The sequence below is a fragment of the Leucoraja erinacea genome, chromosome 37, assembly GCF_028641065.1.
Source record: "Leucoraja erinacea ecotype New England chromosome 37, Leri_hhj_1, whole genome shotgun sequence".
NCBI lineage: Eukaryota > Metazoa > Chordata > Chondrichthyes > Rajiformes > Rajidae > Leucoraja > Leucoraja erinaceus.
In genome coordinates this window covers 10,145,999-10,160,601 of record NC_073413.1, presented here as the reverse complement: position 1 = coordinate 10,160,601, position 14,603 = coordinate 10,145,999, and the positions used below count along the sequence as shown (strand labels likewise).

Here is a 14,603-nt window from a genome sequence, read left to right as displayed (position 1 = left end):
TTGAGCAGAGAACTACTTGTGCAGTGACTTGGGAGTGATATTTGAGGGAGGGCGGGGGGGGAGGAAATATCAGAAAGATGGCTAGCCCACATCGTCCACAGGAGGCTGGTCACCGCAGATTTCTCTAGGTTCGATTGAACCCCTCTGTGCCCAGAATCTAATGATGAGGTGCCTGAGATCGAGGGACTGCAGCCAGGTTGTGACCACGTGACCCTCAGCTGGTCAGAGATAGATCACCTCTCGTTTCTGGTAGCCAAATTCACGGGAATTTCACAAAACACTTTTTAGAAAACACACACACACGCGCACACACAGTGGTTATTGACACATTTACACATGGACTGGAACTTTTTTTTTCGTGAATGACTGCTTAAAAAAAAAATAAAAAAATTCAGTGTGCCAAGGCTAGCAATTAAACCATGGGCTCCCTTCCGATTTAATTAACAAAAAAAAAAAAATCTTGTAGACAAAGTCTCTTCCCGCATCGACAAGGGGGCTTATTTTTGGGGCATTTTGGCAAGTTTCTTTGCTTTCTTTTCCCTGCACATTACTGCACTTACACCCCTTCTCCTCTGCTCCAAGCCAGTCTTCATATTTACACAGTAGTACTATTTGGGAAACTGTTTCAAAAAAAAAAAAGGACAGTGTCAGCTAGTTTGTGCTTCCAAACACCACTGACAAGTGGGGGGGGGGGGGGGGGCAGTTTAACAAGAAAGGGAGTATCTACTGCCGACTAGCCTTTTAAAAAAAAAAAAGAGGGGGGTGGGGAGAAAAGGCACAACAATCCAGGAGTGAGCCATTAATATATTCACTTGGCAACAAAAACATGGAAGGGCCGAATAAGACTCAAGCAGGCAGCATTGAATGTGCAACTTTTCATCAGCAAATTCTGTGCCGACTATTTGCACTGCGGTTGGTTTCTCTCCGACACGTTGGCTGAGTGGAGCCCTCGTATGCATGGGGCATTCGGGCAACTAACGACATACACCACATCTGGCCAGCTCTGGATGGGGCTCGATGTTCAAGTAAGCTGGAGTGCTTGCAGGACGAGAGAGCCCAGATATCTTGTTTGAACAACTTCTTCTCCTCTCCTGTTTTTCCTCACCACTCACTTGCTCTTCAGATCTACCCAATGATCTACCATCGTTGCCTTGAGCTCAGGTTCACCCAATGTCAACGTTGATTCGGCGTATTAAAGGGGGAAAGAAAATAATTGTAGCCATGTACAAAAATCAAAACCAGGCCGATTCTCTTTCTAATAACGACTCCTCGATGGACAGTTTTGGTCAAACTGCCTTGACCAATAAATCGCTGGCGAGGGCAGGAAGAGAAAAAGAGGGGAGCGATTAAAATTAGGGGCTTAAAAAGGGGAAAGATGGCACTGACATTTTATACCTGGATTAGAAAACCTTACGTCCCTCACTCCCCTCTGCATTTTCTGATCCTTTCTTGAAGAAAAGACAACAGAACACTATAAAAAAGACTTTAAAAAATAAATACATACATTCTTCAGAAGTTAGCAGCCAATGCAGTTCCAAGTCACTGGTTTTGTCAACACACATGTACAAGATATAGTTGACACCAAAGAGGACAAAGCAGTTCTGATTTGACAAACCCTTGTTAAATGGGCATTTGCTGGGAAAGGATTTTCGCCGTTCCCATTTTTGCAACAGTAGTGCTGCTATTAAAAATCATAACCGATTTTATATATACTTTTAAAAATATTAAGTCTTATCACCCTGGATACAGATTAAAAAAAAATTAACTTTCAATACTTACAAGGAAAGAGACACAGAGTGAATATTATTCAGAGTGAAGGTTCAGTCTGGGTGGAGGATGTTAAAGAAAATGCCTTATGTACAGGGACCTACAAATGTGACTTAAAAATGAAGGAGGCGTTCCCAATTCTACTTATACCACACCGCGCAAAGTCTACGGTAGCATCGGGTGCTAGATCTAACTACTTAAACTCAGTCGCTGAGAGGATGCCAGTGTATGTTTTAAAAGAAAATATCAGTGGCCAAGTTTGGCATTGCTGAATCAGGATTACTACACATCGTTTTTCCCTCCCAATCTCAGTATTTTAGCGTTTTTCCTCTTTTCCTCTCACCTCCCATCTTTAAATGATCGTTTGGAAAAGCCAACCCAACCCTCCCGCAAGTCGGCGGGCGGGTGGCAAAAGGCGGGGAAGACGGGACAATTGCAGCTGGCCGCCGTTCGGAAGAGGAGCAAGGCCTTGACTACTTGAAGGCAGGAGGCACAACTTCCTTCTTGTAGGGCTGGAAAGGGGAGGGGGCAGTGAGGGTGAAATTCAGAGGGGCGTATTGGAGGGGGGGGGGTTAGGGGAGAGGGGGGTTTCTTCCAGGTAAAAAGAAAACTCCAAACAGACAGGAGGGGAAAAAAAAGAAATGCATATAATAAATCTGAGGTGATTGACAAGATCATTGCAAGTATGTTCAGACTGAAACTGGAGGTCCCGCGTTTCCCAATTCACACACAAATAAAATAGCAGGCCGTAGCGAGCCCTGTTCCAATATCCTCCCCGAAAGCCTGTTCGCAGTGGTCAATGGCGGAAAGAACGTCCCGATCGTTGGCTCACGTCAGCGAAGGAATCTGGGAGGGGAAAGCAGATTAGTTATGAGAAGATCATTCTTGCTATCGAGGGAGTGCAGCGTAGGTTTACAAGGTTCATTCCTGGGGTGGCGGGACTGTCATATGCTGAGAGAATGGAGCAGCTGGGCTTGTAAACTCTGGAGTTTAGAAGGATGAGAGGGAAATCTCATTGAAACATATAAGATTGTTAAGGGCTTGGACACGCTAGAGGCAGGAAACATGTTCCCGACGTTGGGGGAGTCCAGAACCAGGGGCCACACAAAGATTAAGAATAATGGGCAAGCCATTTAGAATGGAGACAAGGAAACACTTTTTCTCACAGAGAGTTGTGAGTCTGTGGAACTCTCTGCCTCAGAGGGCGGTGGAGGCAGATTCTCTGGATGCTTTGAAGAGAGAGCTAGATAGGGCTCTTAAAAATAGCGGAGTTAGGGGATATGGGGAGAAGGCAGGAACGGGGTACTGATTGGGGATGATCAGCCATGAAGGGCCGAATGGCCTACTCTCCTATTGTCTATCCTCTCTCTTTCTCCTCAACAGGCAACTGAACCATCCCACCATCCACCAGAGCACTGCTTTATAAACTGGTGAAGATGGTTAAAATGGTTCACCCAAGGGTGAATTAAATTATTTTGGGGTGAATGAGTTAATTTATGTTTTACGTGTATACGTTTTGTACGTTCTCCCTGTGACCTGCGTGGATTTTCTCCAGGATCTCTGGTTTCCTCCCACACTCCATAGAGGTTTGTAGGTTAATTGGCTTGGTCTAAAAAAATGTAAACATGGTTATGTGCGTGTGGTGTGGGTGGGTAGGGTGGTGTTAATGTGCAGGGATCACTGGCACCTCCACTGCTGTGCCACCCATCAATTAGGGGCACATCATGATAATGAAAGATTTACAAAAGACACTTACCAAATCTTACCTGCTGTTCCAACGACATTAGTCACTTTGTCAGATGTTCAAAGGGCATACTGGTCTACCAAAGAAATAATGACAACATCACTATCGTTCCACCGCAAGACGCGTCACACAAGCATGCAAAGTCGGTCATTCATAAAGCACGGAAACCTGCCATTCGGCCCAACTTTTCAATACTGACCCAAACTCACCATGTACACGAGTCCCAACAGCCCGCGTTTGGCCCATATCCCTCTAAACCTTTCCCATCCATGTACCCGTCAAAATGTCTTTTAAATGTTGTCCTACCTACCCCAACTACCTCCTCCAGCAGCACATTCGATACACCCACCACTGTGTGGAAAATATTGCCCTGTTAAATCTTGCCCCTCTCACAGTTTGAGTATAGAAGTTGGGATGTAATGTTAAAAATGTACAAGGCATTGGTGAGGCCAATTGTGGAGTATGGTGTACAATTTTGGTCGCCTAATTATAGGAAGGATGTCAACAAAATAGAGAGAGTACAGAGGAGATTTACTAGAATGTTGCCTGGGTTTCAGCAACTAAGTTACAGAGAAAGGTTGAACAAGTTAGGGCTTTATTCTTTGGAGCGCAGAAGGTTAAGGGGGGGGGACTTGATAGAGGTCTTTAAAATGATGAGAGGGATAGACAGAATTGACGTGGATAAGCTTTTCCCACTGCGAGTAGGGAAGATTCAAACAAGGGGACATGACTTGAGAATTAAGGGACGGAAGTTTAGGGGTAACATGAGGGGGAACCTCTTTACTCAAAGAGAGTGGTGGCTGTGTGGAATGAGGTTCCAGTGAAGGTGGTGGAGGCAGGTTCGTTTTTATCATTTAAAAATAAATTGGATAGTTATATGGACGGGAAAGGAATGGAGGGTTATGGTCTGAGCGCAGGTATATGGGACTGGGGGAGAATACGTGTTCGGCACGGACTAGAAGGGTCAAGATGGCCTGTTTTCTGTGCTGTAATTGTTATATGGTTATGTCCTCTGGGAATAGCCTCCGTGATAAAAAAGACTGCATTCACCCTATCTGTTCCCCTCATGATCTGGTACACCCCCGATAAACTCACCCATCCTCCTCCTGCGCTCATAGGAATAAGATCCTAACCTGCCCAACCTCTCTCTACAGCGCAGGCCCTCAAGTCCTGGCAACATCAGTGTAAATTTTCTCTGCACTTTTGCCAGCTTAACAATATCCTTCATATAGCAGGGTTATAAAACTCCAAATGCAGCCTCACCAACTGTAACGCAACAGCCCAACTTCAATACTGAAAGCCTTGACTGATAAGTTGATTGGCCAAGTATTCACATAGAAGGAATTTGCCTTGGTGCTCCGCCCACAAGTAACAACATGACATACAGTGACAGTTACATATTGACAAAGGCCACTTGTGAAGATACAAAGCTGAAAGACTCAATGACAGAATAAAAGTGTTGGTGCCCCCCCAAAAAAAGCATTACATTTGGGGAGGGAGGAAGGAAGGAACAGGAAAGAGGGTTGAGAGAAGAGGTTCCTTCCAGCATGAACAAGCTAGTCCTGTTATATTAACCATTGTTTCCACCTGTGTTGCAACATTACCTATCACCACTAGAGGCTCCCAGAGAGCTGCATGGATAGCAGGTTGGATCTTTGACATAAAGTGCTTTGAATGGGTCTGAGTTTAGAGATATAACACAGAAGCAGGTTCTTCAGCTCACCGAGTCTGCACCGACCAGTGTTTAAGAAGGAACTACAGATGCTGGAAAATCGAAGGTAGACAAAAGTGCTGGAGGAACTCAGCGGGTGCAGCAGCATCTATGGAGCGAAGGAAATAGGCAACGTTTTGGGACGAAACGTTGCCTATTTCCTTCGCTCCATAGATGCTGCTGCACCCGCTGAGTTCCTCCAGCACTTTTGTCTACCTGCACTGACCAGTGATCACCCTAGCACAATCTTACACACGAGGGCAATTTAACGGAGCCAATTAACCTGCAGATAGACACAAAATGCAGGATGAACTCAGCGGGACAGGCAGCACCTCTGGAGAGAAGGAATACGTGACGTTTTGTGGAGAGACCCTTCTTCGACCCGAACCTTCATCCATTCCTTCTCTCCAGAGATGCTGCCTGTCCTGCTGAGTTACTCCAGCAGTGCGTGTCTGTCTTCAGTTTAAACCAGCATCTGCAGTTCCTCCCTACACAATTAACATGTAGGTCTTTGGAATGTGGCAGGAAACCGGAGCACCAGAGAAAACCCACGTGGTCATGGGGAGAACGTACAAACTCTGTACAGACAGCACCCGTGGTCAGGATCGAACCCGGGTCACTGGCGCTGCAACTCTACCCGCTGCACCACCATGCCGCCCGAGTCAGGCAGCATCTCTGGAGAAAATGGGCAGGTGAAGTTTCTGGTTGAGACCGATCTTGGTTTGTAAGCTCAGACTAAAAAAAACATTATTTTTGTCTCTCCCTCCCAGCCGGTGGAATCGATAATCTACGCAAGTACTGGGGAACAGCAGACTGAGGAGGTGCATACCTGTGATGCAGAAATACGGGACGCATCTTGCCGCGCTGTAAGATCGGAGGACGAGACGTTGGCTGGAGCCCCTCTGTGCAGCCTCATGCTGACCTTGCGCTCCCTCTCCGCTCGAGAGATGGGCCTTGGCGAGGTGTTTGCTGCAAGGACAAGAGGCACTTGTTAAAGCACATTCCCCACATACCTTTGTGGCGATAATTAGCAGGTGGGAGTTATCCTTCCTTTTCCGATGGTTTGGCTGAACACCTCCACTCAGTCCGTCTTAACCTACCTGATCTCCCGGTGGCTCAGCACTTCAACCGCCCCTCCCATTCCCAATCTGACCTTTCTGTCCTGGGCCTCCTCAATTGTCAGAGTGAGGCCCAGCGCAAATTGGAGGAACAGCACCTCATATTTCGCCTGGGCCGCTTACACCCACACATCCCCAATCCTTTCCACTCGTCACTTTAATTTCCTGTTTCATGTATGTTGTGTTTTTATGACTGTCGGCAGACCAATTTCCCTCTTGGGGTAAATAAAGTTCTATCGTATAGTATGGAGCTGGAAGAGCAGCCCATCTAGACAAGCCTACAACCATTTAAGGTGGCATCATATCATATGCTAAAGGACATACGATCTTCCAATCTACTCCATTATGACTTGCATTTCTTTTTTTAAGTTGACACTTTGTAGCTTTGACACACAGAAAATAGGTTCCAGGAGTAGGCCATTCGGCCCTTCGAGTCAGCACCGCCATTCAATATGATCATAGCTGATCATCCATGATCAGTACCCCGTTCCTGCTTTTTCCCCATATCCCTTGATTCCGTTAGTCCCAGGAGCTCTAACTTTCTCTTGAAACCACCCAGGGAATCAAGGTATATGGGGAGAAGGCAGGCACGGGTTATCGATTTGGGACGATCAGCCATGATCACAATGAATGGCGGTGCTGGCTCGAAGGGCCGAATGGCCTCCTCCTGCACCTATCTTCTATCTTTCTATCCAGTGAATTGGCCTCCACGGCCTTCTGTGGCAGAGAATTCCACAGATTCACAACTCTCTGGGTAAAAAAAGTTTTTCCTCATCTCAGTCCTAAATGGCCTACCACTTATTCTTAAACTGTGACCCCTGGTTCTGGACTCCCCCAATATTGGGAATCTATTTCCTGCATCTAGCCTGTCCAATTCCCAAGAATTTTATATGTTTCTATAAGATCACCTCTCATCCTTCTAAATTCCTTCTGAATACTAGCCCAGTCGCTCCATTCTTTCAACATATGACAGTCCCGCCATCTTGGGAATTAACCTGGTGAACCTACGCTGCACTCCCTCAACAGCAATAATGTCCTTCCTCAAAGTAGGAGACCAAAACCACGCACAATACTCCAGCGCATAACAAAAGGTTTTCACTGCCCCTCGGCACATATGATGATAGACCAAAGCAAGAGAGAAGATACTGACCAGACTGCTGGACACGGGTGGCCTGAGTGGGGAGCGTGGCATCTTGACCGTTCCGTAACCGGTTGCCCACGGCGCCGGCTCCCGTGCCGGGCGGTAGAACTCGCGTCGCAGAACTGCGCGTCTGCACCACCCGCTCTTCACGCTCGTGGTCTCTGCGTTCACGCTCGCTCTCCTCTGGGGTACGACCCGCACCCTGGAAATGGGAAAGGAGGACGTTGACAACTCTCGAATAAAAACCCAATTCAATAGACAATAGGTGCAGGAGTAGGCCATTTGAGCCAGCACCGCCATTCAATGTGATCATCCCCAATCAATACCCCGTTCCTGCCTTCTTCCTATATCCCCTGACTCCGCTACCTTTAAGAGCCCTATCTAGCTCTCTTGAAATTCACTCTGCATCTTTTCATCCAGACATGCCCATTAGTTCTTCACGCATCGATCATTAAACATGATCGTGGCTGATCATCCACTTCAAAGCTTGCCCCACATCAAGAGATCTTTTAGCATTAGATATACATCCATCTCCTCAAATGGCCTGTCCTCCACTACTCTGTGGTTGAATTCCACAGGCTCACCACTCGATCTAAATACATCTTCCAATTTTAGTTCAAGTTTATTGCCATAACCACAATAATGGGAAACATTCTTAAAATATAGTCAGTTTAGTTCCAGCAGAAGAATTGGATAAGTTTATGATAACTCAAGTGTCATGGTGTCATACTGCATGGAAACAGAACCTTCGGCCCAACTTGCCCACACAGACCAAAATGCACCATCTACACTATAGTCCCACACGCCCGCATTTGGCCCACATCCCTCTAAACCTTTCCTATCCATGTACCTGTCCTAATGTCATTCTTCTTAACTCTAGTGAAGATGGGCCTAATTTCATCAGATTTTTTTTACGTTTAGAGATACAGCGCGGAAACATGCCCTCTTTGGCCCAGCGAGACAGCGCCAACCAGCGATCCCCGCACACTAACACTATCCAACACACACAGGGGATCATTTACAATTTTACCAAGCCAATTATCTCTACAAGTCTTTGGTGTGTGGGAGGAAACCGAAGATCTTGGAGAAAACCCATGCGGTCACGGAGAGAATGTGAATGTGCAGGTTTGTGAGCTAATTGGCTTCTGAAAATGTGTAAATTATCTCTAGTGTGTGTGGGATAGTGTAAGTGTGCGGCAATCGCTGGTCGGCACGGACTCAGTGGGGCCGAAGGGCCTGTTTCCGCGCTGTATCTCTGAACTAAACTCCAGAGAACGTTGGTAATTCTTACTCATATTTTCAATAGAACTACCCCCCCTTTTCATTCGTTGAGCAACTGCATAGTAAAGGGTCTGAAAAGAGTACAATATTATGCAATCTGTTAATTTTTGTTAAATTGGATGTCATATGAAAAAACCTCCAATTGCATAATTGCCCAGCACCCAAGTTTACACTCGTAACACGCCCAGACTTACAAACTTCAGCATGTTCCAATCAAAGACGTAGTCGTACGAGAAGCCCTGCCGGTGGAAAAGGTTCCTGAAAAGCTGGCGTAGGTACGAATAGTCAGGCTTGTCATCAAAACGCAAGGAGCGACAGAAGTTCAGGTAGGTAGAAAACTCAGCTGAGAGAGGAAAGAAAGGGGAAAATAAAAAGATCAGGATCACAGATACACTGTATTACTTGTATTAGCCAAGAAACACTGGGACAACCGAGTATCCTTCAATTCTCATGAAAGAGAGCAGCAGGATATGGTCCAATCAGTCTGAATTTGGACACCAGGATGATCAAACTGGAACTAAAGGAACTGGGTGCGAAGAGAAAAAAACCAATGCAAGAACAGCGAGGAAAGGAGTGCCAGCATAATATTATGAAGACCTATGGAACAAGCTGCCGGAGGAGGTATCTGAAGTAGAGTCTATCCCCACATTTAAGAAACAGTTAGGCAGGTGCATGGATAGGACAGGTTTGGAGGGATACGGGCCAAATGCAGGCAGGTGGGACTAGTGTAGCTGGGATGAATGAAGAGACCTTTGTTGTCAAACTTCCACCATTTTCTAAAGCAAAGCAAAAGGGGCCAGGCAGATAAAGATTTTCCAGGTGCAAGTCCATGAGTCAACATGCAAGATAGCTTGCAGGCACAGCAGGAAACATTTACCAGGAACCCAACCTTGGCATTGACACGTGGATTTGAAGCACATATTTAAAGAACCGCAGGGAAGGGCAACTCAGAAACTTGTTCCGTCAGACGCTAAGCATACAAAACTCACCGATAGTCAACAAAGAACACACCAAATGTAACCGGAATTCTGTGCTTCTTCAAATATATAGGGCGGTGGACCACGCTTTATACATAACCTTCAGCTGTTGGGGGGGGGGGGGGGGGGGGGGGGGGGGTGTCCCTATGACGAGAGGTAGGGGGTGACAGTTTGGTCACGGGTGCCCCTGGGGAGTATTTAAGGGTTAATCGCGCACGCACAGTGTTGGTGGGTGAGGAGAGTTAGTGTAGAATACAGAATAAAGGTAGCCCTTGCTGTCTCTTCCCCTTCTCAGCTCTCCCTCAGCCCTCTGGCTCCTCCTTTCTTTTTTCCGTCTCCCCCCCCCCCCACACCCTACATCAGTCTGAGGAAGGGTTTAGGCCCGAAACGTTACCCATTTCCTTTGCTCAATAGATGCTGCCTCACCCGCTGAGTTTCTCCAGCACTTTTGTCTACCGTTGAATAAAGAACCTGTATTTCGGACAAACTTCGTGTCTGCCTCGTTCTTTAACGGACAACTCCGCGTCTGCTACAGGTCCACAATTTCATAAATGCTAGGGAGAATTCGGCAATTCGGCCCATTGAGTCTATTCCCTGCCATTCCATCGTGGTTGATCTACCTTTCCCCCTCTCAACCCCATTCTCCTGCCTTCACCCCATAACCCCTGGCACATATACTAATTAAGAATCTGTCATTGTCTGACTAAAAAAAAATCCATTGCCTTGACCTCCACAGCCTACTGCGACACTATATTCCACAGATTCACCACCCTCATATCAACAGTAGGTCCAGACATTTGGTATGGACAAGACCAGACGATGCTAGTTACCAGAGCTCTTAACATAATGGGATACCTAATGAGCAGGTAGTAAAACAAACACCTGCATTAAAAGGTACACAAACAAAACATTTCAATTTCGTAATAGCTTTTCCATATTAATCCTAACATAAGGGATTATGGTGTTCACTGATGCTATGCAAGGTTAAATGCAATGCCACGTTCCCTCGGTGTGGGTTGAACAAGCTGCCAGCCTTGAAAAGCACTCTGCTAATATACACCCAACTGTTCAGAGTTCAGCAGGATGTTAGTAAAAGCTTCAACTGGCTTACTTCCGTGGGCAGTCCCAGTTCCACTCCCAGTACGTAAGATAATGAAACACTCTTAGGCCTTGAAGTCAATAAAAATTGGGCACGTCAATTCCGTGATACAAGCCATAGGCTCTGGGGTACAGAGCCTTTCACTCCTGTACCTGTCATTACACTGTACTGGTTCACAGCAGTGTGCTTGTTTGTGATTTCAAACAAGTAGATACATATTCTGTGGTGATGTGGTAAGCTGCAGACACCAAAAGAATCAGTGTCATACAACATGGAAACAGGACCTTTGGCCCATCTCGTCTTTGCCTGCCAAGATGCCCCATCTAAGCTAGTCCAATTTGCCCCGCTTCTCTCCAAACATTTCCTATCCATGCAGTCTAGTCATTGGTTTGATAGCATGTACATTAGGGGCGACACGCTGGAGCAGCGGTAGAGATGCTGCCTTACAGTGCCAGAGACCCGGGTTCCATCCTGACTATGAGTGCTCTCTGTATGGAGTTTGTACCTTCTCCCCGTGACCTGCATGGGTTTTCTCTGGGAGATCTGGCATCCTCCCACTCTTCAAAGAAGTGCAGGTTTGTAGGCTAATTGGCTTGGTAAAATTGTAAATTGTTGCCAGTGTGCGTCGGAAAGTGTTAGTGTGCGGGGATCGCTGGGCGGAGTGGACTCGGTGGGCCGAAGGGACTGTTTCCGTGCTGCATCTCTCAACTAAACTACATATTAACTAATAACAAAATTGAGCTATTGGCACAATAGTGTACAAATGAGGGCGGAAACTTCAACATTTTGATTTCCTCTGTGAACCTTGCAGAACATGCGCGAGGTTAGATAGGGGCTGGTGGCCTGGCAGTTACAATGACATCCATGACACAGTTACAATGACATCTGCCTCTCCTATCTTCATGCAAAGACAATGGCCTCCAGAGTCCAATGGACTTTGGCAGGGAATCCTCAACTTCAAAAGCAAGGGCGCTTAGTTTAGAGATACACAGCGCGGAAACAAGCCCATCGCCCACTGAGTCCATGCCGACCAGCGATCCCCGCACATTAGCACTGTCCTACACACACACTAGAGACAAGTTACTCTCGTACCAAGCCGATTGACCCACAAACCTGCACGTCTTTGGAGTGCGGGAGGAAACTGAAGACCTCGGAGAAAACCCACTCAGGTCACGGGGAGAACGTGCAAACTCTGTACAGGCAGCACCCGTAGTCAGAATCGAACCCGGACCTCTGGCGCTGTGAGGCAGCAACTCTACAGCTGCGCCGCCCGGTGGTAAATAGGAATTGACACGATGCCCCGATTACCCGAACGGAAAGCAAATGCCCATTACAACACCAGCGGCACTCACACGGGTAGCTCTTGCACAACACTTCGATGGGAGTTGACATCTTTTTCTCACTGATACGCTCGTACTTCTGCCGTTTAGTGGCCGCTTTCAGTCCCTGCCATGGCAACGAGCCCAAGTTAAAATACATCAGGACGTAACCCAGTGACTCCAGGTCATCACGGCGACTTTGTTCTGTGGAGATTTTTGTTTTTTTTCATTTAAAAAAAGTCAGGAGCCAAGATTTAATTCAGAGTTACTAGCAATGGCATTAAGGGATTCTCTAAATACACTAACACAAAGCATCGCTCAATTTCCCCCCCAGTACAAGAGAATATAACACTTTGTGACAAATCACAGTGAAATTCTTTGCTTGCATAACTTGCCAAGGTAAGTGCCATCCATAAAGGGCACTTCCAAAGTTATACCCCCCCCCCCCACCCGGCCCAGTCCCCCTTTTTATTCACTTTACCTTTTATTCACTGTTCTTCATGCCAGTCCTCCACCCCCCCCTCTCATGCCGGGTTCTCACCATAAGAACATAGCTTCAAGATTCTCTGTGCTTGTTGTTCTAGTACACGCCTCCTCTGGCAGCTCCTTCCATATACCCACCATGGTAGTTCATTAAACCTACAACAGTACAGTACAGCACAGCAACAGACCCTTGCGGCCCACAATGCTTGTGTCGAACATAATGCCAAGTTTAAAACTGAGCTTAAAAAACTTTAAGCGTAAGATTTAAAGCTTAAAGTTCAAACTTAATTAAGTTCAGTTCGTTAAGGAGACCTGCTCCCTCTCCTTAGTCCAATTGCAGCATTATTCATGGAATCTATTCCCCCCCCCCCCCATTCCTATCACTCTCACACACACACACAAGCTCCCTCCCCAGTCATTGAAGATCTATCTTCCTCCGACCTTCTCTTCCCACTTCCCAACCCCTGCCCTCCTCCCCCCCACCTCCAATATTATTGCCAGGAACTACAAAGTCACTTCTGTGCAGGTATTAGAAACATAGAAATTAGGTGCAGGAGTAGGCCATTCGGCCCTTCGAGCCTGCACCGCCATTCAATATGATCATGGCTGATCATGGCTATTGCGATGCAAAGTGGCCGATCGCAGCTCTAACTCACCGACCGCAACATGCGAGTCACTGATTACTTACCGATGCCCAGATGGGTGTTGATGGAGGCGTACCGCGCCGTACCAGTCAGGTTTTTGTTTTCCCGATATGGGATGTGCTGGTGAGTCCGCGCGTCGCGATATTTCTTGGCCAGGCCAAAGTCGATGATGTAAACCAGATTCCCCTTCTTGCCCAAGCCCATGAGGAAGTTGTCTGGTTTAACATCACGGTGGATGAAGTTTTTGGAATGAATGTACTCAATTCGACTGATCTGGAGAGGTGGCAGAGTGAAGAAAGACAAAGAAATTGTACATCAGTGATTAACATTGGAGACACCCCACATTTGGCGGTCTACTCCGGCCAGGTATTTTTTAGCTTAGTCAAGAGATCCAGCGCAGAAACAGGCCCCTCGGCCCACCGAGTCCGTGCCGGGGAAACAGACGATCTCGGAGAAACTCTACACAGTCACGGGGAGAACGTACAAACTCCCCACTGACAGAATCCTGGTTGGGATCGAACCAGAGTCTCAGGGGCTGCAAATGCTCTAAGGCAGCAACTCTACCGCTGCACCACCAAACAATTCTTACTTGCAGCAGCACAACTGGTTGCAAACACAAAGTTCATCAGATAGTATTAAACAAAAAGTTTTGTAAATTAAAAAGCTCGATATAATGCAAAAACAACACAATGCCAAAAGTTCCTAACCCAACCCAAGCAGATTGTTATTTAGTTGGAGTTCGTAGTATTCAATGGCCTGATGGTTGTTGGGAAGAAGATCGTTCCCGGAACAAGAAGCCAATTCGTTTTCCAGATCGATTTTAGGTTAGTTTAGAGATACAGCACAGAATCAGGCCCTTGGGCCCACCGAGTCCATGCTGACCAGCGAGTCCCCGTACACTAGCACTATCCTACACACACACACTAGGAACAATTTACAAATTTACCAAAGCCAATCAACCTGCACATCTTTGGAATGTGGGAGGAAACCAGAGAAAACCCACGCAGGTCGCAGGGACCCGTCGTCAGGATCGAACCCGGGTCTCTGGCACAGAATCAAGTCTACTCCACCATTCAATCATGGCTGCCCTCCTAACCCCATTCTCCTGCCTTCTCCCCATAACCGCCCGACACCCGTACTAATCAAGAATCTATCTATCTCTGCCTTAAAAATATCCAATGACAAGGCCTCCACAGCCTTCAGAGTCACCGCCCTCGTTTCGTCCTCTGCTGTGTCCCATTATAGCCCTCTTTCACCTCCCTGCCTTTTATTTAATTTCTCTCACCCCTGTCACAAACTTCCCTTTTTGTTCCCTTCTT

The 14,603-nt window shown here is 46.8% G+C and overlaps 1 protein-coding gene across 1 annotated transcript in view; it reads right to left on the bottom strand.

Moving 5' to 3' along the window:
- Positions 1 to 14,603, bottom strand: part of LOC129713940 (casein kinase I-like) — a 49,822-nt gene that overhangs the window by 2,098 nt on the left and 33,121 nt on the right. The window contains 7 exon segments of the mRNA XM_055663351.1: positions 1,396 to 2,613; positions 3,524 to 3,587; positions 6,052 to 6,191; positions 7,491 to 7,683; positions 8,957 to 9,105; positions 12,191 to 12,361; positions 13,329 to 13,557. Of these exon segments, the coding sequence (XP_055519326.1) occupies positions 3,555 to 3,587; positions 6,052 to 6,191; positions 7,491 to 7,683; positions 8,957 to 9,105; positions 12,191 to 12,361; positions 13,329 to 13,557 (915 nt within the window). The 3' untranslated portion in view covers positions 1,396 to 2,613; positions 3,524 to 3,554.